The sequence below is a fragment of the Astyanax mexicanus genome, chromosome 21 (assembly GCF_023375975.1).
Source record: "Astyanax mexicanus isolate ESR-SI-001 chromosome 21, AstMex3_surface, whole genome shotgun sequence".
NCBI lineage: Eukaryota > Metazoa > Chordata > Actinopteri > Characiformes > Acestrorhamphidae > Astyanax > Astyanax mexicanus.
In genome coordinates, this window is record NC_064428.1 from 20412358 (window position 1) to 20440042 (window position 27685).

At 38.2% G+C, this 27685-nt stretch overlaps 1 protein-coding gene across 1 annotated transcript in view; it reads right to left on the reverse strand.

The window, feature by feature from the left end:
- LOC103025512 (fibroblast growth factor 14) overlaps window positions 1-26509 on the reverse strand; it is a 136583-nt gene extending 110074 nt beyond the window's left edge. The window contains exon 1 of the mRNA XM_022674833.2: window positions 25716-26509. Coding sequence (XP_022530554.2) covers window positions 25716-26328 — 613 coding nt within the window. The 5' untranslated portion in view covers window positions 26329-26509. The remainder of the gene's footprint in view (window positions 1-25715) is intronic.
- Between the last annotated feature and the right edge of the window lie 1176 nt (window positions 26510-27685).

Genomic DNA, 27685 nt, shown 5'->3' on the forward strand with positions numbered 1-27685 from the left:
GTTACCATAATACATTATCTATTTTTCATGTTTTTGCTAATTCTATGCTAAAAACGAATTCCTGTTACTTTCATTCCTGTTACTCAAAACATAAAATGTAACAGGAATGAGTGTCAGTAACAGGAGTGAGTTCCAGTAACAGGAGTGATTTTTTTGTCATAAAAATCAATGATTTAAACATGCAGTCAACAATTTATTTAAAATAAAGACACTTATTCTTAAGAGAAAATCAATGGAATTAGTGGACTTGCTTTTAAACATGATTTTTAAATTTCACATGAGTTTTGTAACCATCTTTGCATTAGAAACCTTGTTTTGAATAGTTATAATACATGTGTTATTAGATTTAGATTTGAAAAAAATATAAGTTTAAAAAATAAGTTTAATTTGGAAGAGTTACAACAAGCAAATGGCACCCATTCGGTGGAATGGCCCAAATACATTCTTACTTCATCAGCCTATTCTGGAATACTGTGATTATTATAATTACTGCTAATGTAAGTCAAAGTACAATTAGTTAGTAAACCATCTAAACACCTAAAGATCTAGAACACTCCTTTAACATACCTGCATCTTCCCTCCCAAGTGCTTTGCGTATCTGTTTTTCAGCTATACGAATTATTCTGTCAATGTCCATTACAGTCGTCTCAGTTTGTCCATACGACACAATGATTTTCCAGCCCCTCCACCCTTCTCCTTCAGTACACCCCTCCCTGCTTCATATCAAGACTATAAATACACCTTTATGTCATATAGTCTAGTATAAGGATGATAACGGGAGGTATCAGAGTTATGGTCATTTTAAGCAGCCAAGAGGTCCTTAAATAACAGATGTGGTGTAGTGGAGCGTATGCCATGAAGAAATCACACAAATGGAAAAAATATATATTCTGGCTTGTGAGCTTTTGTTTTGGTGATTTAGGAAAAGGATATCTGTCATTTTAAATTAAATGCATTCCTAGAAATAAATCCACAAGCTGGGGTGACTCACAATAAATGGCTTCACTATGCAAAAAGACTGAGCTGTATTTCATTCATTTGTAGGCTTCAGCATCCAGGAGACAGAAGAGAGGGCCAAATTTTGTTAACTGTGTTGATATATCTCCAGAAGAAAGAAATGAATATACTAGAAAAAAGCATGAAATAAAATTATTAAAGAAATGAAAATTACAGTATATTAACTGATAAGTAATAATTAAATAATTTTAAAAAACATAAATATTTTTTTTTATTTTTGTACATAATATCGCAAAACAATGTCAATGTCAAATTTGACTAATATATCAGATGCTCACAAATGTAAAAGCAAAGAGCTGGTTTATTCATTTTTAATGGTTTATTAAATGATAATAAACCAGGTCACCAGCATACAAGCAGAAGGCAAAATCAAGCCAAAAGGTCAGACATGGGCAAGACAAAGGCAAAATCATGAGTAAAACCAGGATAACAATACAAACCAGGCAACTAAGCCAGAAAAAAACATATATATAAAAATTATATACAGATCATTTTTAAAAATTAAATGTTCTATATGCAGCTAGATCTGTTGGCAATACTTCGCCAAGTAAGAGTGCAGACAGAGGGGTATTTAAACAAATAGTGTATCATTTTAGCATTTTCTACAAACTTCTTCACATTGTCTAAAAAAATCACACTATTCTCATTTTCTACTTGTTAGAAAAGAAAGAAACACGGAGTACGTGGAGACTAACAGAAACCAACTAACACAAAACCTTACGCACAGAAGGGGACAGGAAACAAGAAACACCTGGGACAGGTAACAAGGGGGCGGAGCTACAAACGAACAGATGATCACACTGAAGACAGGGGTGGATGCACAGGATAAACAGAGGGCATGTGCAGAGGGGTAAATAAACAAACATGAGGGCAGGAAAAAGAGACCAGAGACAGACCAGAGAGACACAAAACAGCCACGCTATGACCTTGTCATAATTTTGGTATTGTGGCAACACTACTGGTGCCATACAGCATTTTAACAGTAAAAAAATCTATAAAGACATATTTGAGACCATGAAAACATGGTAGATTACATGTGAATGAAATGTACACAGAGAAAGGCAGCGAAACCTTTAAGTAAACAATCAAACAAATGCAAACGCTAAATTGACGCAGCTTACATTACTATCCTAGCCCTGTACAGCTCATATCTTTCAGCTGGAAAGCAGAATGTTAATGAAAAGTTGTTAAACTGATCCATTGTTGTTTTATTCTATAAACTACAAACAACATTCCTCCCAAATTCCAAATAAAAATATTCTCATTTAGAGCATTTATTTGCAGAAAATGAGAAATGGCTGAAATAACAAAAAAGATGCAGAGCTTTCAGACCTCAAATAATGCAAATACAACATGTTTATATTCATTTACAAACAACAACAATACTAAAGTTGTATCTAAGGAAAACTTAGGAGTTCAGAATCTTTAGCGGTATATTTGGTGGAATAAAACAGATTTTTAATCACAGCTTGCATGTTTCTCTGCATGCTCTCCATAAGTCTTTCACACTGCTTTTGGGTGAGCTGGTATCACTCCTGGCTTAAAAATGCAAGCAGTTCAGCTTTGTTTGATGGACTGTTAGTAAACTGTTATCAAGCACAATAAATTATGCTGTGAGTAGAATGTAGAAGTAGAGAGATGGCGGTAGTGTGGTCCTGATGATGCTGCCTGTGTTATAAAGGAAAAAATCCTAAAAAAAACGAAACAAAACAAAAACATTGGTTCATATGAGGAAAACTGGACAGGTTGTTCTTAACCAGCCTTGGAGGTTTAAAAATGGTCGAGATCAATGATCAATCGTCAGGAAGACGTGAAGCTGAAGCTCATTCTAAACCCTCAGACATCTTTGCAATCAGCAGCTATGGCTGCGCTTCGATTCCTAACACCTTCTGCTCTGTGCAGATCTCACCTGAGAGGCCTATCACTCTGTCAGCAGGACACAGACTCGAGAGGCTCTTTGAAGACACCAGCCACTCACACTAAGGTGGAGAGATCTAAACTAAGACCTTTTACCACTCGCTGAGATATATCCAGTGTTTTTACGTGCATGAGGAATGCTGTCTCAGGCTGTGTGTTTTTATTGCTGACCGGACTACAAATTTATAGATGCTGCACAAGCTTTTGTTAAGGCTTTTTACTCAATCAACTTGATTAAAACAGTCATTCAAACTTCAGCTGATGCTCTGATACTGTGAGGTTGGATTTGTTACAGAGTACAGCAAAAACAAGAGCAGATTTACGCAGGAAGGCAGGTGGGGACAAATGAAGTAGAGACAAGAAAATCAAAACTGGAACAAAACACAACATACTGTAAAGATATGACTTGCTTTAAAAGCAAAACGTTTCTACAAAGATTCCCTTTTTTACTTGCACGGATAAAATGCATGGATTTACAAGCAGCCAATCAAAATATGCAGGTGCATCTCCACAAATTTGAATATCATTGAAAAATTACTTACTATTACTAAATGAATTACTTAATAATTACTTACTAATTACTATTTCAGTAATTCAGTTCAAAATGTGAAACTCATATATTATATAGATGTATTACACACAGAGTGATCGATTTTAAGTGTTTATTTCTTTTACTGTTGATAATAATGACTTACAGCCATTAAAAACTCAAAAATTAACTTTTAAAAATTAGAGTATTATATAAGACCAATTGGTACTTTTGACAGTGTGGGCAGTGTTCCAAGTAGTAACTCCTGCTGGGAAATGAAATCTTTGCATCTCCATAAAACTTTGTCAGTAGCAGAGGGAAGCATGAAGGGCTGTAAGATTTTGTGGGAAAACACTGCACTGACTTTAAACTTGATAATACAACACAGTGGATCAACACCAGCAGATGACATGTCTCTCCAAACCATCACTGATTGTAGAAACTTCACACTAAACTTCAAGCAGCTTGGACTGTGTGTCTCTCCACTCTTCCTCCAGACTCTGCTCCTTTGATTTCCAAATGAAATAAAATGCAACATTTACTGATAATCAAGCACATCATGCTTCCTTCAGCTGACAACTTTCATGGAGATGTGGATTTCATTTTCAGAGTCCAGCAGGACTCTAAATAAAAAAAAATCTTTACAGCTGCCACCAGCCAAACACACTACATCTATAAGATGGTACATCTACTCTCATAATAGTTGAATGCAGAAGGAATCAACCAACAGGATTGAAATTTGGATTGACTGAGAATGGCAATGACTCAGAGAGGACCAATGAGAGCGTTTTCACCTGCCTTAATTGGTCCAAACTTTTTAAATTTTCAGTTTGGATCTAAGCCAAAGTAGCAGATGTAAAAGAGGGCGCGAACCATAGTCCAGACCAAAGAATCAGAGTTTGGTCCAATCAGAAGAGCTGTTCTCAATCAATGTCCCCTTGGCTAAGTACTTTCAAATAATGAGTTTTGTGCTTCTATCACAGTTAAACATAAACTAGCTTGTTCGTGTTTTGCTATTTAGCACAAGCTAACATTAACCTGTGGTAATTGCTCAGTGTAAACATAGCATGGCCAGCAACAGCTTATTTGCATAAAAATTCTGAAATTGACTAAAAGTGTTAAAAACAGAGCTGGTGAGATCCCTTTATGTGAGAGTCATTCTGTGCAAAAACTTCATGAACATGTTTTAGCCTATATACCTATTCTAAATATATGTCCCCTTTAATACATTTAGTAGAAATAAAAAAAACCTTTGCCTATTTAATAAAAGCTAATTTACCTTGATTTTTTTATAAAAGATTAGTGGTGTAACATAAATAAAACAATGCAACAAACATAAAGCAATGCAACTACAAATCTAAAGCGCAGTATATTTAGTGCATGCATATAAACTGCATGCATCAGTTAAAAGCAAATACAGTAAATAGCAAAACAAACACAACATTCTGCTTTAAGGAACATTGCTATTATGAGTATATGGAGCTGTTTACAGTGTCAAAAAAGTGCAATATTAAGGCACACGCTACGATGTGGTGTTGGTTAAACAAAGTCAAATGAACACTGCAACTTCATAGACGTTCTTACATGTTACGTGTCAGTAATTTAAGCATGCGGCACCATTTCATAAGAAAGAAATGTACATTTCATACATCAAAGCAGCTGAAGCAGAATTTCAAGTAACCCGCTCAGAGACTGAGCTTTTCCAATGGGAGACAAGAGCTTGCAATTACTGCAGTCAGAAATATAGGCCACGCAGCAAATTGTTGTATTGTTATCATCACAGGAGGAGGGGTGCTTTCTGTTGCAGTGAAAAAGACCTGATCATGTGCCGACTGCAGATTATTTGGGAAGAGAGGGAAGGGGGTGGTGGGAAGGGTTGGGTCCACCAAAAAACAGTCACAAAGAGGAGGGAGGAATGGGGTAAAACGAGGTAAAAAGAGGAAATACTGTAGTTATTTTTGATGAGGGACGAGGGACATAGTTTGTTTATTTGATTTGAGTCAGTAAAAATGATGCTGTTCCTTTAAGAGTGAGGGCTTAAATCCTCAATCTGGAAACTTTTCAACGGCCAATCCAGGTTTTGGTAGAGGAACAGAAGCGAGCTTTGGAACATCCAGTTCATGTACTCATCAGAATCACCAAAATATCAATAAGCTCTGTCGTCCTAATCTCCCAGTTATCATGTATGCCAGGGACATCAGGGACTTTCTGAAATGTGCCCAGCTTTTGTCCAAACCCTGTTTTATAAAAGAATGATTAAAATGTCTCAAAAAAGCTTTTTATGGAACCTAAAGTGAGTTTACTGTAAAAACATTCACACACATTGTTAGATAGCTCGTCAATAATGGTAATTCTCTCCCAGGTTGCATTACTAATTTAGCTAGCTTGTTGCTAATGTAAGCTAGCTTGTTGCTAGCTTTAGTTCTCTTCAGGTGTTTCTTGTCTGTCTGTGTATATATACCCCATATTTTCCTTTGTTCTCTGTGGATTCGACAGATTTGCTTTTTTTTTTCTTTTTCTCTAGGTTTTAATAGGTTTGTATGATTTGTTATCTTTATTTTTATTTTTTTTTTATGTCTGCCTCTTTGTTTATTTTTCTATGGACTAAATTAAAACCGCCTTGCACTTGCACCCTGCCTCCGGATCAGTTAATTTCAGATGCCAGATCTTCTAACTTTATTTGACAATAATTGCTATCTGCTTTTAGCAAGATCCTATATATATATTCTATTTTTGCACAATAGGGCACACTTAAAATCCTAACAACTTGTTTGAGCAGAATTAGCATTTCCCACTAACTGTGCTAAGCACTAGCTCTGTTGCCATTCAGATGTAAGTATTATCTGTCTGTAGCCTGCTGCTTACCCCAGCTAGCACTGCTGGAGCAGCATTAGCATTAGCCGCTAACTGTGCTAAGCACTAACTCTTTTGCCAGTCTGATGTGAGTATTATCAGCCTGTAGCCTGCTGCTAACCCCAGCTAGCACTGCTGGAGCAGCATTAGCATTACCTGTGATGACCCACTAGCTATTATTGCCCTGGCTTACAAAAGCTAAGCTTACTGTAAATAAACAAAAGCATTTTTATCACTCAAATATACTGTTTTCAGGAAAGAAATCTGTGTAGATTAACATCCAGCGTTCGTCTGACTTTAAACAATTTTTTTTTTAACAATTGAAGTTTTGTTTACTTAACTTAGTTTAGCTTTACAGGCCAACCAGCGGCAAGACCTGCTGAATAAGAAGGAAAACATGGCGACACCCCTGTTCCTTATTAGTGTTGCATAATGTGCCTTATAATACAATGCACCTTGTGTATGAAAAAGACCAGAAAATAGAGGTTCATTGATAGTGCGCCTTATATGCTATAAATATGTTAGTCCAGAACCCTACCTCTGTTAGTTATGTCATTTAAGGCCATTTAAAGACACGTTGCAGTAGACTTAGTCATAACTCATAAATTACACACTGCCATATCTTCATTTATATATAGGTTTATACAGAGAAATCAGTCTGTCATGTTTTGACGACTAATGTCAAATATATGCCCACAGAAAAGCCAGGCACAGGGCTTCTGTCAGTTATATATGATGTATTGCATATATATGTACACGCGAAGGCACAGCAGGCTTTTCCAGCCAGAGCCGAACAGAACAGTATGATCTTAATGCATGAGCTAATGGGAGCAGAGGGTAATTGTTATACTCTTTGTTCGCAGCCATTCTGAAAGTGTGCTCTACATTAAAGCCTCTGTTAATACTGACCCAGCAATTATATACAAGTGATTCAAACTAGTCTTTATCCTTTAGAAAGCACGGTTATGGCTGTGAGAAAAAAGATGCTGTATTCTGATATGAATGATTTCTCACTCTGTCTGTAGTCAAAAGTCTAAACATGGATTTTGTTTTCTTTTTAAAGCAGCAGTCCCTACGTTTTTTTTTCTATTAAACCGAAAGCTGTAGTATTACTGATTCAAGAGGAGACAAACTACTCTAATTATTGGTCTCAGTGTACTAACATGAGAGAGTGGTCTGGTAGGTTTGTTAGATGTAAACCTAATTGCTTTATAATGGCATTTTCACACCTGTAGTTGGTTTCTATGGTCCAGATACGTTGATTAGTTTGTTTACTTGAAGTACTTCTCCCTCAGTTTGGTTTGGTTTCACACAGACACAAACCTAAACTAGGGGTGGGCAATATGGCACTAAAATAATATCACAATATTTTCACACCCCTACCTGGGATATAAAAAAATACAAGAACTTGATCAGATTTTGAAACAGAAGTCAATGATCCAGAATGTCATGATGACTTATAATGCACTCTAAATATCTCCATATAACCAGAATTAAAGTAAAACAAATGATACTGGACAGACATAATCTGTCTCTAGTAGATATACAATGGAAAATGAAAACAGTGTAAAAACGTAGTACCCTGATGTAATAAGTGGGGGTGGGTGATATGGCATGATATTTTTAGAGTATAATATCGTTCACGATATTAAAAAATGTTGGCGATATTATCACGTACGATATGATATGGCACATCCCTAACCTAAACGCATCAAATGCTCTTTAATAAACCACATAAGCACATTGTTTCCTCTGATTGGACAGAGATGTCTGGCACGAGAACAAGAAAGTAAATATAGTGAGAAGATTCTGTGTTCCAGCATGTATATCTGAGTAGTGTAAAGCTGCTTTAAACGCACAATGCTGAAAATTTGCTGCTGCGCTTTTAAACACAGTGTTTTCAATGGAATGTGCAGCACAGATGTACATGTAGTAAACAGAGTTGCACAGCTAAGGGTAGTGAACACAGCAGAGACAACACAGGCATGGACACAATGCTAATTACCACAGCTATGAAGAAACGCTATCTGGCTTGTATATTAGATTAAACTGCACCTTATCAGCATTTTAGCTCAAGTAAAAAGAGTATATTTGATAGCTGGGTCGAATCGACATTGGATCACGTGAATCGCTCCAGAGTTCGTTTGGGACTGGATCAAGACTACTTTCCCTTGCTGGTCTCAGTCCGTTTTTTTGATCTGCAACTGTTTTCACACCAGCTCAATAGAACCACACTAAAGGTACAAACAAACCAGAGTATGTTTTAACCGGACCAAATAGTGCTGGTGTGAAAATGCCCAAATTATTGACTCTACATGTTTCATAAATTGAAAAAATTACCAAAATAAGATAATCGAAAGCACAAAACTTCATACTCAGTAATATATTTAAATTATCCTCAATTAAAAGTACTCTTTCATAGCTCTGCTTGTAATTACACATTTTTAACAGAGAGGTCTCAAATCACCAAAATCCTATCTTAAAACCTTAAAACCTGCACAAGGTGAGTCACAATGCGCATTGCTAACTTACACCCAAGAAACAGTCTATTTTCAGGCCTGGTTTACTCAATGCATGTAAACCCCTGCTTATAACACACACACAAGGATGTGAAGCAGTGCACAAACCCAACATTTACATTAACAATAAACAGAATACACAATTAAATAACATTGATGTTCCTGTAAATGACCTGCTCGCGCTTCTTCACAGCATAACCAAGCAGGTCTGTTTATTCAGCTAAGAAGAAACGCAGAAGCGCTGCGTTGTTAAGATATCAATCCGCCAAAGTCAGAGCACACCTGGCTCTTCAAGGTAATGGCAAGTGACATGTGATTGGTTTATTTCATGTTATGCCCAAATCACAATCAATATTAATTAAGAGAATTAGCACATGCCTTTTGCACCACCCCATCTTAAGCTGAACGACAGGGTAGACAATAATAGTGAAAAAAAAAAGTTCAATGATGTTAACAGCAAACTTTCTAAGTCATTAATGGTCACTCTGTTTCAAAGATACATTTTCATTTTAACATTATTTCAATTACCTTGATATTTTAGCATGACAGATGAAACTGTACCTAACTGTAGCAAAATATGGACACAACATGAGATATATTAAGTGAAATTGACATTATTAATTGCTGAACATGCAGTTGTGATCTCTGTCACTGATCTCAAGATGATATAGTGGACAGGGAATTCTTGGACATAAATATAGTATAAATAAGTATAAATATCCCTACAGTCCTACTTTATACCCTGTTTGATGTTAATTTCACTATGGTCTGATGGTAGGACACCTCTATTGTCACTTTTTGATATTGTCAGCACTGATTCCCTCAAAACACAAATACATCCCCTTCCACTTGGCCTAATTACACAGACTCAGCTGTAATCATAGATACTGTGGTTTTACTGTAGCTCTGTGGCCACCTGAGCCTAAATTCTGGCATTAAACGAACCTCTATGATTAAAATAGGCTTCAGCCATCAGGGAAAAAGCATGTGCAATAAATTAATTGAATATACTTTGTTTAGGTTGTATAGAAGATTATTGTGTTTATTTATGTTTGATTATGTTAACAGTAAATTGGCCTGTCACGATAACTACAGCTCCGAGACCACTTAATGAAGATGTTTAATTAAAAACCTCTGAAATATAATCAAGAGGAAGATGGATGATCACAAGACATCAAACCAAGCTAAACTGCTGGGATTTTTGCACCTTAAATGGCATAAAGTTATCCAAAAGCAGTGTGTAAGACTGTTGGAGGAGATCATGCCAAGATGCATGAAAACTGTGATTAAAAACCAGGGAAACCAGGAAAAAAATATCATTTTCTGCAAATAAATGCCAATAAATGCCAATAAATGACTATTTTTATTTGGAATTTGGGAGAAATGTTTTCCGTAGTTTTTATAAACTACAATGTTAATTTTACTCAAATATATACGTACAAATGGTAAAATCAGAGAAACTGATTTAGAAACTGAAGTGGTCTCTTAATTTTTTTTCAGAGCTGTATGTTTGGAATAGGAGTTGGATAAAATAATGACATCACAACATATCGTATAGTTTTCACTTGCGATACATTGTTGATGCGTAAAATTATTGATATTTTAGCGATCTATAGTGCACCGGTCAATTGAGGATCAATTAAGGACGACGGTGCGTCTTTGGTATTATGAGGGCACAAAATAATCGCCTTGGGCTCCTCGAAATGCGCAACATCAACCAATCAGTGTGCCTGTTCTCATTCTCTTTAGGAGCCAGGTGCACTCTGCATTTTGGCGCATTCGTATCTTAACAGCGCACCACTTTTGTGTGTCTCAGCAGAGGACACTGACCTGTGCGTTCATGCTGTGATGGCATGCCAGCATCTCATTTAAGGGAACAGGAATGTTATTTTACACTTTATTCTGTTTATTGTTGATGTAAAAGCTGTATTCACGCGTTGCAGCGTTTTTATTTGTGTGTGTAACAAGCGAGGGTGTACTAAAATAGGATTAGGCGTCTGACTGTTGAATGTTGTCAGGGTTTTAATCAGTCAGTGGTGCACATATATTTCCCACTGCCAAGATAGAAACACACCAGAAATTTTACCTGAACACGCTTCCAGGTAAGTAAATGCCACCCAACAGCGCTACACTGAGGAACCCTGAGTGTTCCAGAAAGCCAGGGCAATATTAGCTAGCAGTTTGTCCCACATAGCTTGTTTTAAAATGGTAACACGCACAGGCTACAGTCCGATACACTCGCCTCTGAATGGAGAAAAAAGCTAGCACTTATTGCAGCTAGTAGCTAATGCTAATGCTTTTTACTTTTACAGCTTACATTTTCCCCAAAATAACTGCAATAAACAAGTGGAGAGGCATACAATAAAATCTGGTAGATAAATTAATTTCCTAACAGGAGGAGAAGAGGAAGTTGAGGTGTGAAATGGTCTCAGAGTGTGAGCTCTCCAAAGATAAGCACATTGACACAGAGCCACAGAGCCTGATGAGTATGAAGCACTGAGTCAGCAAGATCTTCTGCTGCCCTCACTTCCATCTCCCTCCTTATTTCCCACCTGATAATCTGGTATAAGGGTGCCAGGCCTTCTTCAGAAGGACACAGTGAAGTCTTGTTTCTGCGTGGTCGACTGAAAGGAAGCCTAGTTTTTTTGTCCAGTGGCTGAAATAATCAGAACACTCTCCCTCCCATTGCCTCCCTCACACTCCCGTGATGCTCTGTAATATTCTGGGCTTGAATGTGCAGCTTAACTCAAAATCTAGTTTAGAAACTTTAGACTATGTGGTGATGTTTTTTTTTGTAAATACAGTTTTTAGTACACACATATCTCTGAAGTGTTCCAATCTGTAAAATATTATTGCAATGGCTTTATTTACTACTCTTTAAAACACCATGAGGTAGAATACTTATCCCAGAAGTTAGCTACGATAGCAAGTAGGGCTGGGCGATATGGATCAAAACTAATATCTAAATATGTTTTAGCTGAAAGGAGAGATACGATATATATCTCAAAAATGTTGTCCCATAAAGTAATAATAAAGTAATTTTATACAGGCACTTTTACTAACATACAGCTGTAGATAAAAATAAGATTTTTATAGAATATTCTTGAGATGGAAAGATCAGTCTGCTATGTATCGGTATTGACAACCTGGCAGAAGCGAAAGGCAAACTGTCAGACCTAACTGAACCGCAATATAGTCTATATCGATAAATATTCTGCTGAGACCTCCAAAAGCGGTGCGCTGTTAAGGCAGAGCGCACCTGGCTTTTAAAGGGAATGACAACTGGCACACTGATGGGTTTATTTTATGTTACACCCAAAACACTTTTAGGATAAATTAAAATAATTAATACATGCCTTTTGCGCTTTTCGAGCCACGCAAGACGCATTGTTTCTCCCTCATGACACCAAAGACACACCAACACATCGATAGAGAGATAGATAGATAGACAGACAGACAGACAGACAGACAGATAGATACTTTATTGAACCTGAAGAAAATTTAGCAACGCAGAAATGGCCGATGTGCTATAGATCGCTAAAATAGGGCCCTATGTGTTATAAGAGCAGACATATGAACATTTGGATTCAACCAAAAATGTAGGTCATTTTCTTTGGAAGGCAGTGGATATATGCTCTATGGAGCCCCACCATAGGTGTTCCAGGGCGAGTTAGCTGTGCTCTAAATAACTGTTGGAATGTTGGGTTAGCATAGCTAGCTACGTTAAGATTAGTTTCCACAGCCGTAGCTACTTCAGACTGAATTTACTGTGAATACAGTTCAACCAAACACTATTTGATATGAAACTCGAACTTCTACATAAAAGTGGATGAAACAATCCCAAATAACATTGTTTTTCATTTGAAAAATGTTACTAGTGCCACATGTTCTCAAGGGTGCAAAATTCATTCATTCATTTCCTTAAAAACACCTACATGCCAATTGTCAGAGACTCAAACATACACACACACAGTTGTAGGACATTTACAAGCCTGCATTTCTAATGACAGAAAGAATGTAAGGCAGGCGTAGAAAAGGCTACAACACAAAAAGACAGGAGTCAAGTGGATTTCAAATGGTGTAGTAACCTGTAGCCTGGAAAGTGATGCTGTTTAGCAGCTGATTGGCAGTTTTGTCTTCTCTGAGTAGCACTGTGCACTAAGTGGTGTTGCCTATATCACTCATGTATGTTTTATTTAATAACAGTAGGAAGCTGGAAAGTCTCCATTGTTTGGGTGCCATATGGGTGAATGTACTTTATGTGTGTAACATGTACAGTACACTGAGCAGGTAAAAATAGCAGTATTAGCAGGGCCAGCACAACTTTACATCACTTCCTGTCCTGAGAAAAGGTTGCATTTAGTCAGATTTTAATTTTAGGCACAGTTGCAAAGTGAGAAATGAGAAAAAAAGAATAATTCTTATAGTGTTTTCTCCAGTGACCACCACGCATCAAAGGGTTAAAACTGGACTGCAGGTACATACTTTATCCTTATTTTGTCCTAGTTGTGTGTCACAGCTTTTACAAACTAGGCTCTTCAGAAATCTGATCACCATCACAGTAAACAAGAACTCAGATTGACTTATTCAGCCAAAACTCCCCTTTTAAAACCAGGTTTAGTCTACAAGTGTATGTGATGTGAAGGTGCTCAACAGTATTAATTATGTAAAATCAGTCTGAACTAGCTTTGCAGTGATATCTGCAAAATGTGCTCAGTCAACTAAAAAATATCTCCCTACTGTGCTTTATTACTCCAAGGGAATAAAACAATGCAGTACCTGATTATCTGAAAAGGTCTTTGCACTGCAGAACTCAGAACAGGCATCTTTCTTTGGTTTCCAGGTCATTTTCATTCTGTGATATTTGGGCCTACATGCTAATTTAAGCCCATCCTGACTTTAACTCCATTGTGTTGCCCTCTGCAGCTCTTTGTATGACCTCAGACTGATTACAGCTGGTGTGGCGTCAAGGCAGCCTACATTTGACACAAGTCAATAAACCATTCACAACCCATCTAAACCCCTCCAGCCTCATACACTAACTGTGCCCAGTCTAACTGGAATGAACTAGATGCTAGAGTGAGTGGAATATTCTTCAGGGGCAGGACCTCATATGGTTTTACTCGCTAAAATCCATCCAGAATGGTTCATGGCCATGCAAAAAATTCTGTTACTTTCTTTTTTTATATTTTACCATACAACCCCAGATTAGAAAACACTGGTAAAGTGTGGAAAATGTAGATAAGATAATGCAGTGTGGTGAGTTAAGTGAAGCTAAGCTACGTAAACAAAACTGTAATTCTTAAAAAAAAGTTTTTTATATCTAACGAGTGCTGGATGTTAATCTACACACATTTCTCTACTGAAAACTGTTTATTTGGGTGAGTAAAGCACTTCTGTTTATTTACAATGAGCCTAGATTTCCAGATTTCCACTAAGGCTGGGTGCAGCAGCATTAGCACTAGCCATGGTTAGCAGCACTTAGCACTAGTAAATGTTGTGAAATCTGGTAGTTCCGGGTAGGGGTGCAGGAAAAAATCAATTCAAGCTCGAATCATGTTTCTAACATTGACCGATTCAGAATCAATTCTCATTTAAACTTTTTTTTTTTTTTTTTTTTTGCGGGTGCAGCTACTGTCGCACGGAGCTTTTTAACTGTGGCACGGAGCTTTTTAAGTGTGGTGCGGAGCTTTTTAACTGTACTGCAGAGCTCAGCTACTGTACCGTGGAGCTTTTTAACTGTACCGCGGAGCTCATCTACTCTCGCACGGAGTTTTTAAACTGTACCACGGAACTTTTTAACTGTACCACGGAGCTCTTTAACTATCCTGTGGAGCTCTTTAACTATTAAAGAGCTTCACAGGACAGTAGCTGAGTTTTGCAGGACAGTAGATGAACTCTGGGAGACAGTTAAAAAGCTCCACATGACAGTAGCTGAGCTCCGCGAGACAATTAAAATGCTCTGTGAGACAGATAAATTGCTCTGCGAGACAGTAGCTGAGCTCCACGGGACTGCAGATGAGTATCACAAGACAGCAGCAAAAGGACAGAGAAAGTTTTTGCACTAACTGCCTCTCCCTATTAGACTACAGAGGGTGTTTGTTGTTGCGCCGCTAAAGTATGGAGGATGAAGAAAAAGAAATCCACCCATTTGAAAGAATCGTGACCCCAAGAATCGATTCTGAATCGAATTGTGGGATTCCCAAAGATTCACAGCCCTAGTTCCGGTAAGCCAGGGTGATATTAGCTAGCGGTTCATCCCACTTAGCTTTTTTTTACCACAGTAAACAAACAGGCTACAGTCTGAAGAGCTTGTGCTTAGCATGGTTAGTGGCCAATACTAATGCTGCTCCAGCAGTGCAGGCCAGGGTTAGCATCATGCTACAGGCGGATAATACTTACCTCTGTATGGCAATAGAGCTAGCGCTTAGCGCAGTTAGCAGCTAATGTTAAGATTTTCTACATATATGACTCAATAGCCGGCTTATTGAGCCCAAAATGGGAAAGAAAGAGGTGGTATTTTGTCTATTAAATGCCAGTAGAGCATCAGAATGTTTCTGAAGCTGATATTTTAAGGTAAACATGTTACATAATGCAATGTTTAAACAAAAATTTGCACAAACGATTTAGCTTCCACTTTCATTGTCACACAAATATAAGAGAAACACAAACCAAAGATTCCCACTGGGACTCTTGTATTACTACAGCTGAAGCCGGCTAACCACTACGGGCTCATATAACATCCCATTTCATTATGGAAGGTTAAAGCTTTCAAAATGAAAGCAATGGAGGCATTAATATTGACTGCCCTCATCAATACATCAGTATTCATTTAAAGCGGTTTAACAGAGAAGAGCCATGTTTAAAAAGGTGAAAGGAACATAGTGTGAAAGGCGTATTTCTTTTGTAGACAGACCTGACAAGTGGCCTAGGCATTTTAAGGTCACAAATAGAAAATAAGCTACTGAATCACTGAATGTCTCATAAGAGTCATACAGAGACCTGAAGAAACATTCCAAACGATTTGTTGCTCGGTCGGCCAAGAAAGCTGATTAAGGTCTTTATGTGAAGCATGAAGACACACACAAGCTTTCAAGCTCAAATCACAAGCCTCTGGCGCAAGTTACTTGGCGATACAGTGCAAAGCACATTACCATGGTGTACAATTCAATATACACTACAGGCCAAAGGTTTTAAAACACTTCTATTGTTTAGTAGTCTAGTAGCAGTGCTGTATGGCCCAAACAGGCTTTATTTTCTTACCTTAGTAATGTCTAAATTACTGCACTTCACCCGTCAGACCTCTAATTCTTATTTTCTCTGATTAAACTGTGTTAAGCCGAGCTAAAGGCACTGTTGCCATGTGGGTCAGCCAGCCCTGACTCTTCCTGTACCAGCTTTTTTCAGTTTATAAGAGTCTTTTTTTGAAGGTGTAGGAAACAGTACTCACCACTCTCTGGCTTCATCCGTAACTTCTCTAAATAAAAGACTTCTACTTTTAATAGTTACAGATGTATCTGTGTTTCTGTGTCTTTTTCCAGTTGTTTTGATGATTTACTACAGACAAAGGCTTTGTAAATTGACATTTTTTAAAAATTCATTTTAATTCAATTTTAATAAATCAAACTTAATTGATACTGTCCACTTCCATTGCTATTTACCACATATATATTTTACTAAAAAAATTTTTTAGTCTTAAGGTCATTTGTTTTCCTTAATACAAACAAATTTCCTTTTTTCCATTTCATTTGTACCATTTCTCGACATTTACTGACTGGACCTAAAGAGCTTAAATGGCAAAAATAAAGAGAAAAAATGAGGGTGTTCTAAAACTTTTGACCGGTAGTGTATATCACTATATACTGCGATGCCAGAAAACAAAAGTTTCTGGCAGATATATTTACAGATATTTTCTGTCTGTCAAAAATTACTTTTAAATATTTAATGATTCATGCTCTCCTCATGCTAAATCTCAAATCCTTTGAAATTTGAATTTAGGTAAAACATATATATTTTTTACCATTTTAGTGCTAGTTTTTTAAATAAGTCAATCTGGTCCAACTTTTAGGTCATTTTTAATGTTAAAAACAAAAAAGTCAATTTCATTTTATTCGACGGGCAGAAATGACAGCAACATAATAAGTAAAATAAAAAACAAAACATGAAATTACCAAGCACACAAAAACTGTATAGCCTTAATTTATTCAATAATAAATTTAAAATATATAAAAAAAAAAAAGGAAGTTGGAATAAGAAGAGGTCTGCAGTTCCTTTTTCAACTACTAGCCAGGTTTGTTTCCTTTTTTACTGAAGGTTACTGAATCAAACTCATATGTCTGTAGAATGTGTAAGACTAAATTTCCTTCAGGATAAATAAAGTATCTATCTATCTATCTATCTATCGATCTATCTATCTATCTATCTATCTATCTAGACTAACACATCTGATGAAAGACTTTTAAAACCAGTAACTAGATAACAATGCAGCAAATAACAATAGTAAATAGATAACAATGCAGGCAACTCTTAATCACCACCAAAAGTGAGCTACATTAACTTAAAAAGTTAATTTATGAAGTTGCATTTGTTTTCCATATTGTACACTGTAGTATAGAACGCCGCACAAATAACTAAAAAATGAAAAAGTACAAAAACTGAGCAGCACCAACACTGGAAATTACCTCTTACCTCTACAGTTAATTAGTTTAAGTATTTACCTTTGAGATTTGACTATTATACATAGCTATACAGCCAAGACAATCTGTTGTTTATCAGAACATCTCCAGTACCTGAGGAAGTCATCCCGCTTAATTTGCCACAACAATTTGTATTTAAGGCACTAATTAGTTAGCTAGCGCAGCATAGCTAAGCACAGGAGGAAGCACATGAGAAACTTAAGCCACAGCCACTCCACCTCCTTGTCTGCTGCATGGGTTTAACCAGTTGGGAGGCTTTCTTTTTGTAAGCCTTTATGGGAAATTAGAAGGCTACAGATGCCAGAGGGTCATTAATCAGTCTGTTTTCTTGCGCCAATCTCTTCTAGCTGCTGCTGCTGCTACTGCTTGGCTACGAGATAGAAAGATCTACTACACTGCAGTATGACTGCGAGTACGGAAGCCGAGGAACCGAGGAGTCTGTCTCTCACACTCTTTGTCAGCTTCACAAGCCTCAGGTTTTTTTTCCTTTGTTCTTCTATTATTTCTGTCTTTTTTCTTTCTTTCTTTATTTGAATCAATCAGTCAATGCCTTGTGGTCCGATAAGAGGGCCCCATTAGTCTACAGTGGCAACTGTCAGAAACGTTGAGCAGCAAGACATGCTGTAGGGTTTGAAGGCGTGGCTTAAACTGTGGCATAAATAAAACATCAGTCTACTTCAGATGCAGTGGGTTTTTTTTTACACAGCCACCATCCTACATCAGACCCCTGTTGCCTTTTGTTAATTTACATTAGTGGTAATACTTGTATTTATTTACACATGCATTTCTGGACACTCTAAAAGTTACAGAACCAGGATCTAAAAATGAAAAACAGTACATTCATTTTAGTATATTTGTTAGATAATGGAGATGCCTTATGTCTAAAACTCCCAGATCAAAAATATTTTAAGTAGAGATGGGACTGATACGATACAATACAATCGATATTTACGTAATCAGCGTATCGGATATCGGGCGAGGATGGTCGATCCACTTACCGATCCATATTCCAGTCTGCAGCTTGAGCTTGACAATAAACCCGCCGTAACCTTAACACGAAACGCATCACTGATCCGGATTCCAGTTCCACAGTTTACCCTGAACCTCCAGCAGCTTCAGTCTGCAGCCGACTGAGTAAACTTTAGCAGTTTGTCTACAAAAAATGATGATTATCTGGAGAGTTTTCACTTTGGAAACAGCAGAACGGCTACATGTAATATGTGTAATTAAACATCAGAAGGGTGAACAGATTAACACCAGCAGTCTGTTAGCCTAGCTAGCTCTGAACCTACAGCTGCATTCTGGTGTTGTAAAGGTATTAACTACAGACTGGAGTAAACTATACTCATAATCCACATACCCTATAAAAGCACAGGATCTACAAACACTAACCAGCCCAAACACACACCCATCTATTATTAAAAAACAGCGATTAATTTTGTTCGGTTATAGAGTTAGAATCGCTAGTTAGCCATTAGCCATCTCCATTAACATCTGCAGTCTGTTAGCCTAGCTAGCACTGAACCAACAGCTGCATCCTGGTGTTGTAAAGGTTTTAACTACAGAGTGGAGCAAACTATAGCCATAATCCTAAACAAAATATCCTATAAAAGCCATCTATTGTAAAAACTATGATTAATTTAGTTCGGAAATACAGTTAGCATCGCCAGTTTGCCGTTAGCCATGTCCATTAACATCTGCAGTCTGTTAGCCTAGCTAGCATTTGGCGGACAGCTGCATTCCAGCATTGTGAATGTAACAAGTAGCTCAACTAATCTCAAGTGAACTACAGTCATAATCCACATCGAATATCAAACCACAGATCCTACCCACTATAACCAGCACTTAGAAATGAATCTTTTATTTAAAAACAGTGATTAATTCAGCTCGGAAATACAGTTAGCGCCACCGTTGCAGCTAATCCACTATGCTACATGTCAAAATAAAACTGTACAACCAGTGCCCAAAAATTGTCTAGAGCCCTGTATTTAATATTTAACTTTTTTTTTAATATTTAATAAAAATGTAAATATTTAGTTTGAAAGAAAACTAGTGTGTGTTTGTATATAAAGTGTCAAATAAATGACTTTGGAATGCATTTACATTAAAAGCACTTGCGTATACTCTTTAAAGGGCTGTGTGGTCTGTTTCAGCCTCATTATGTAACCTTAATCATAGTACTAATAATAAACTGTTAAAGCCCTTTTAACAGTATTTGTATCAGTATCTGCAGTTTAATATCAGTTTTATATCGGAATCAGATCGGAGCTGAAAAAAGTGGATCATCCCATCACTAATTTGAAACATTTCATTGTTTTTAAAGGCCCGTTGATGACCTCAGGAGTTAAAAGACATTTTGGTTGTTGTTTTTTTGTTGTTTTTTTTAGCACTCGCACGCTATAAAACTAACTCTGAATGAAGCTATTTATTTCTTTCTTTATTTATTTATTTATGCAATACCTAATTCACTGTGCAGCTATGCTGCTATGAATGGAAACAGAAAGGGTCCCACTGCAGCAGTAGCTTCTATGTCTAGCCCACTACTGTGCATAAGCATAGTAGATGGAAGGGAGGGAAATAAAAGCCCCCCAGAAAGCGCTGCAGTCTCAGACTGGGTCACATTGGGGGGGTTCTGGCTGTGAAAAGAAGAGGAAGTTGTGCACCCATCTGCTGAATCTCCCTCTCTCTCTCTCTCTCTCTCTCTCTCTCATTATCTATGTCTCTCTCTCTCTCTCTCTCTCTCTCTCTCTTTACGCATAGTGGCTTGCTTTCCATGCTGCACCTCGGCTCAGTAATAACTTAGCCCCCCATACCACCACAACCACACACACCTCCACCCCCCAACCGCACTAGCTCAGTAGCTACCAACACACACCCCAGACCAGTATTCTTCCTTCCCTTCCTTTTATTTCTCTCACTTGCTGCACTGCATACACACACACCGAGACAGAACAACTGCATTCAACACCATCAGGCTAGTGAGCGATGCTTTACTCAAAGCATGCACACACACACACACACACAGAGGCACTCACACTCATACAGTGCAAGTAAATACAGGAAGATTCCAAAAAGACAAAATCCTGCACCTAAAAACTGGAGTTGCACATAGGGCCCAGCCCATTCCCTTGTCCTTTACTCTACTCTCCCATTCACTCACATCACATTCACCTACACAAACATGACAAGTGGCTTTTAACGCGCCAATCAGCAACGTTTAACCCCTCTATTATGTTTATTTGTAAGGAATAGCAATGGTGTTTCCTGGTCATACTGACCCAGTGCATGTTAAATTATCCAAAATATGTCTCAAACCAAACAAAATCATGAGAAGCAGTGTAAATATTGCATTACTAACTCCATTACTAATTATTCTATCAGTATTTAGTGCAATTATGTTCTTTACCTCTAATAGGTAATGGTTGAGTTAGGATAATTCACTCGTTTTACATAAAAAAATTTAATGTTTCACTACTTATTACTTTTGAAAGACCAACATATCAAACGCTAGTTTTACATAACATTGAAACGTAACATTGTAATTTTGTTTTTGTTTTTGCAGGGGGTGATTGCAAATATGTGAGATGAATCATTTTCATATTATATGTTGATTACACTAATTAAGGCAAGCAGAAAAAAATACTTGTAACAATTTTTCCTAGATTTTCAAACTTTAAAACGGCTCAATTTGACCCGTAACATAACAGGAGGGTTAAAATAAGTAAGTGAACTAATGTTAAAATATTACAAGATCCTGCACCTTACAAATGAGTTTGCTGTGGTTATTTTAAGATCCCACACCGATCAACAACTTTTAAGAATAATACACAAAGAAAAACAAGAACTGACACCTAACAATTAAAGTCGCTGTGGCTGTTAATGATCTGGGGTGCGTTTCCCGATAGCGATTGTTCTTAGGGATTTAAGAACAACTTTAAGAACGACTTAACTTTAAGAACGCCATTTTTCCGACTGTTTCCAGAAGCCACTCTTAAGTCTCCATACTTACGAAGGACCTTTAAGTAGCACTTTGGTGGCTCCGCCCCCGTGTCTGTGAGGTTTAAGGCAAAGCCAGATGAAAACTAGACCACCGATTTATATACAGTTCTTCATTATTAAGCCACAAAGGTATAATTTTGTATGATATAAAAAGCCAAATAAAATATATTTACTTATAAGTAAATAACATTTATAAAAAAATTTCACTTGCAATTACACGTCAAGCCTATAAATAGGCACACAATTGACACATCATTCCTCAATCTGGAAGCATGTCTACCCGACCACGCAAACGTAATTTCTCACAAGACGAACTAAGCCACATGCTGGAGGAAATCGAAAAGAATCAGCAAATACTCTTTTCTAAAGCTCGGGGAAGTTCAACAAACAGAGAAAAAAGGCAAAAATGGGAGGATATTGGCAAAAACATAAGTGCATGTAGTACAATCCAACGGACAGCGATGGACATAAAAAAAAAATGGCATGACTTTTCCAGTCAAGCAAAAAAAAAAGGAGCAGAAATACGGAAAGAGAGGGCTAAGACTGGTGGGGGTCAGTCATCTATACCAGCCCTATCTCCTGAAGAGGAAAGAGCTCTTGCAATACTAGGGCCAACTGCAACCAGAGGGATCTCTGGTGGGGTAGATGTGTGTTCAAATGAGTTCCCATCTACCCCACCTCAACCTACATCCCCTGTACATCCCTCATCAGCATCAGACAGTCCTGCATCATCTCCTGGCCCTTCCGTTACACAGACTAGTCTTAGAGCTCCACCTACTACAGAGACCCCCCGAAACACCTGTGCCTGTAGTGAGGAGTTAATTTTAATAGAAAGAGAACGACTGAACATTGAAAAGGAGCGGCTCCAGTTAAAAAGGGAAAAGCTGCAACAGAGGGAGAGGCAACATCAAGAGCTGGTGGACCTGAAGAGAGCTAAACTTGAAATAATGGCCAAACAGCTTTCTGTGGCTGAATTTCAGCTGTCCAGGCCAGCTATCTCCGTTCCCATCATACTGCCCTCTGAACAAGGTAAGATACTTCTGCCAAGTAATAATAGTGTACATATAATTTACTGATCTCTCATATATAAAATGTAATCATACTAACAATATATTTATCTATATCTTTAAAATACTTTACAGTTTTGTGTTCATTAACTTAAAGATGAACCTTTTCTTCCAGACCCCAGTTCCACTGAAAACCCACAGCAGATATAAAAAAAGATGCCAGGACAAGTTTGTTTTTTTTTTCAGTTTAATGACTGTTTCATTTATTTATTTTGTATGTAATATGTTGGACTGTAAATAAAATGTGAATATTTTGAAAAGCAAAATGTGTGAAATGAAAACTAAAATAAAAAATTACACAAACAAAAAGAAGTCTTGCATCCCAAAGACATGTTATTTCCAGTAAGTTAAGTAAACACATCCCTAATGATTTGCATCCGTGCTTGCCAGCCAGCCTGGTAAAGTCCTTCTCTCCTCATTCCTGGTAATACTTCAGGAACATTTCCTTTCTCTCTCTCCTCATCATCCTCCTCATCTTCCTCACTCTCTTCATCAGGAAGGTGTATACCAGCCTGCACCGCAATGTTATGAAGCATAGCACATACAACAATTATGGCACAGCTGCGTTCTGGTGAACACCGGAGGCCTCCTGATGACTTGTGAAGGCACCTAAAACGCATTTTCAAAATGCCCAAAGCTCTCTCTACAACACTGCGTGTTCTGCGGTGTGCCATGTTGTATCTCTCCTCAGCCTCTGTCTGGGGATTCAGGACAGGAGTATGAATAAAGCTTCGGAGTGGATAACCACTGTCACCCAGGACATGTCCACCAGCAAATGCACCCCGGCTTGCCATCTGACACACTCCGGAATTTGCCCAAATGAAGGAGTCATGAGTACTTCCGGGCCATTTGGCCACAATGTCAGTAAAGAGGCCTTGGTGGTTACATATGACCTGGATATTTAATGCAGAGTAGCCTTTACGACAGGTGTAGATGGGGCTCAAGAGGCTGGGAGTGTGTATGGGGATAAGTGTACCGTCCACCACACCAACAATTCCAGGAATGCTTCCAATTGCATGAAAGCCTATTTTTGTTCCTTGCAATGCATCCCTGGTACGTGGAAACGTAATGTATGTTGGTGCATGGCGCAGGAGCGCTTTAGTGACAGCATGCACACATTTACATACAGCAGCTTTGCTTAGGCCATAGGCATCACCCAGAGTCTGCAGAAACCCACCAGTGGCATAAAAACGAAGCGTTGTCAGTAGTTGAATGGTGGGACTAAGTGCATAATTTCTCTTCGTCCGTCTTGTCAGCTCCTCCTGTACTAGACCGAGAAGAACCATGATCTCTTCCCTAGGCAGCCGGTATCTGTCACACAGGACATCATCAGGGAGATCTAGTAGGTCCAGATTTAAACGGCGAACAGCATTGGGACGAACTAACTGTCCTATTGGATTACGGCGTCTTCTCAAACGGCGTCTCTGATTTAAAAACAGTATTCTTTGGACAGCCGCCATATTCCTCGAATGCGCACCATTATCAGCCTTCCAATTGGTTACTTATATACGTTAAGAAAAAAAATTATTTACTTATTTGTTTACTACTACGACTGTCAGACTGGGGAAAACCGTTAATTTAATCCATATGTGTGTGATATGTGTGAATAAAAATTATATTTGTAGGTAATTGTAACTTTTTCTTCACGTGAATACGATTATTTCAACCATATAATAAACCCAAATACTATGAATAAATATGCGCAGGTTAATAAATTAATTTAAATAGTCTGGAATTTAGTCTTTTTTTTATTGTTTATTTTTTTATAAATACGTATGCTGAATGCATCTTTAAATGCATTTTTTTAAGGATCAAAAGCGGCCTCTTTCGTTTTTGAGTCAGAACTGCACGTGGATTCCACGTTAAGAAGAACTTAGTTATTTACGAGTGGGTCAGACCACTCGTAAAGTTACGAACGAGTTTAAGTACTACGTTAGTTACGAAGGCTTTCGGGAAACGCTCGTAATTTTAAGATTGTTCGTAAGTACGAAGTTACGAAGTACTTAGCGTTAAGAACGTTTTGGGAAACGCACCCCAGATCAGCAACATTTAACAATAACACACAAACTTAAGAAGATCTGACACCTAACAGTTGAGGTTGCTGTGGCCCTTAACGATTCACTCAGCAATATTCAACAACACAAGGACATAAGTTCCTACAACAAACATGCAAAGTTAGCTGTGGCCGTTTAAAATCCATCCAACTTTTTAAAGTAATATACACACAGGAGAATATCTTTGATCTAAAAAGTGGATTTCTGTGGTTGTGTATGACCCAATCAACAATGTTTAACTTTAAGAGAACTAATTTGAGAACATGAGAAGGTCCTACATCTAAAAGTTAAAAGTCTTCTGGCTATTTTTGATCTGATTGGCCACATCTAAGAACAATATATGAGGCAGGTGAAGGCTGCAAACCTAACAATGAAAATTGCTGTGACTGTTTATGATCTGATCAACTAAAATGAACATTAAGCAAAGTAATACAAGAACATGAAAAGAGAGATTCTGCACCTAAAATGTGTTCGCTGTGGCTGTTTTTGAAACGATCTGCAATGTTTAACAATAATACACAAGTATGAACGGATGAAAAATCTAAAAATTAGGATGCTGTGGCCATTTTATGATCCAATGAGAAAAAATTAACCTTAAGCAAAGTGATTCAGAAACTACACCTAAAAGTTTAAGTTGCTGTGGCTATTTCTGATCAGATCAGCAACATTTAGCAATACACGCAAACATGAGAGGATTCTAAACCTAAAAGTTAAAAATGCTTTAGCTATTTTTGATCCCATCTGCAACATGTATCAATACACGCAAACATGAGAAGATCCTACACCTAAAAGTTACTTAAACTAATACAAGAAGATGAAACGATTCTGCACGTCAAGATTAGTTTTCCGTGCTTTAGTGGTCGTTTGTTCTCCGATGCTTCAGCAACATTTCAGAACATTTAAGTACAAGCATCCCACACCTCTCAATTAAGGTTTTCGTGGCCGTTTATGGGATCGGATCAGCAACAATTATTATAGTTCTGGTGAGATAAAGAAGGGAGAGAGGGAGATTAAGAGATAGATAAAAAAGTGAGAGAGTAAAGAAGGAGAAAAGAGTGACTTACCACTCGGGTTCTTGTTTTTCTTAAGACTCTTGCCACAAAGACACTGCAGCATATGCGATCCTTTGCTGACAATGTTCCACAGAAACCACATCGATCTGGGCGAGGAGCGACCCAGCAGCCTAGAATAGAGCCTCATAGAGAAGAGCTCCTTGCGGTTGCATAACAGCCCGGTCCGCTCGGTTCTCGTCCAGAACGGCGGTGCCGCTTCTTCTTCTTCCTCCTCCTCCTCCTCCTCCTCTTCGTCCTCCTCCTCTTCTCCTCCTCCTTCTCCTCTATCTCCTTCTCCTCCTTCTCGCTCGTCCGTCGCTCTGTCCGCCTGCTCAGTGGAAGCGGCAGGAGGAGCAGCAGAACCGGGAGAAGCGGCGCGGCCCGCGCTCTCTAAATGGCATTCGGTGGCGGCTGCTGCGGCGGCTGCGGCTGTGGCGGCGCGCGGGGGCGCGTGCGTGGCCGGCGGCGGAGACGGCGGCAGCAGCACCAGCAGCACCAGTGGCGGTGGCGGTAATGGTGGTGGTGGTGATTTTGGGGATTTCGGCGGCGGCTGCGGTCGCAGCGCGGCTTTACAAACCCGACGACGGCGCGAGGCGAACGGCTGCAGCGCGAGGGACCATGGCATAGTAGAGGGGGCTCGCGCCCCGCCGCCCGCTCGCTCGCTCGCTCTGCTCCCTCCGTACCGCACAGCACCGCACCGCTCCGCGCTTTACGGGCGCGCGAGGCGCGCGGCGGCGTCAAAAGCCGCGCGACGAGATCGAGAACGACCGGGGCGAGCGCCACGAGCGCGAGTACGCATCCTGCGCCGTTGCGGTGACCCCAACTAAGCACATCGCCGAGCGAGTGCGCCGCGTCACGTTACGTTATACAGCCCCCCTTCCCCTTCTTCTGCTTCTTCACGTTTTTTAAGCCTCACCCGCCCCCTCCCTCTCTTATTCTCTCTTTCACTCTCATCCTCCCTCTCTCACTTGTTAACCAGGACACCTTTCTTTTTACCAAAACTGCTGTAAAAAAAAAAGAAATGTTCTCTTTTTCCAAAAATCTAAACTTTCGTTCTCTCTTGCTTTTGTCAATCAGGTGTCATTACTTTAACTACAACTGCAGCAAAAAAAGAAAGAAAAGAAAAAAACATATTTTATTTTTCTTTTATCACAACAAAAAAAACCTCCATCTCTCTCTATCTCTCTCATTCGTTAACCGGGACACATTTATTTTACCCAAAACTGCAGCAAAAATGAAATGTACTCCTTTTTCTCTATTTTTTACCAACACAACAAAAATCAAACTTTCTTTCTCTCTTGCTTTTGTTAATCAGGTATCATAACTTTAACCACAACTGCAGTGATAGAAAGAAAAGAAATATATAATTGTTCGTGTTTTTGTCACAACAAAAAATAACCTCCGCCTCTCTCTATCTCTCTCACTTGTTAACCAGGACACATTTCTTTTACACAAAAGTGGAGTAAAAATATTTTGTTCTTTATTGTCTATTTTTCTAACAACAAATATTAAACTTAACTCTATTAAACTATAACCAAACCTGCTTATTCTTGTTTATTTTTCTAACCAAAAATACAAATTTCTTTCACTCACACTCACTTGTTGGTCAAGTCATTTGTCCAAACCTGCAGTAAATAAGAAATGTCCCCTTGTTCATCTATTTTACCCCATAATAAAGATCACACTTATTTCTCTCTTGCTTGGTTATTATGAATATTAATTAAAACTGCTGTAAGAAAAACTTTTTTGTGTGTTTTTCTCACAACAAAAAAATCCTCTTTCCCTCTCTCACACATTTTATTGTATTTTTTTCCTTAAATATGAAACACAACTCTACTAAACTTTTACCAAAACTGCAGCATAAAAAAAATATCTTATCTTTCATACAAAATCAAACTTTCACTTTTTATCTTTTTTCTCATTTGTTAATCAGATAATATTTTATTTAACCAAAAGCTGCAGTTAATATAAATTCTCTCTTT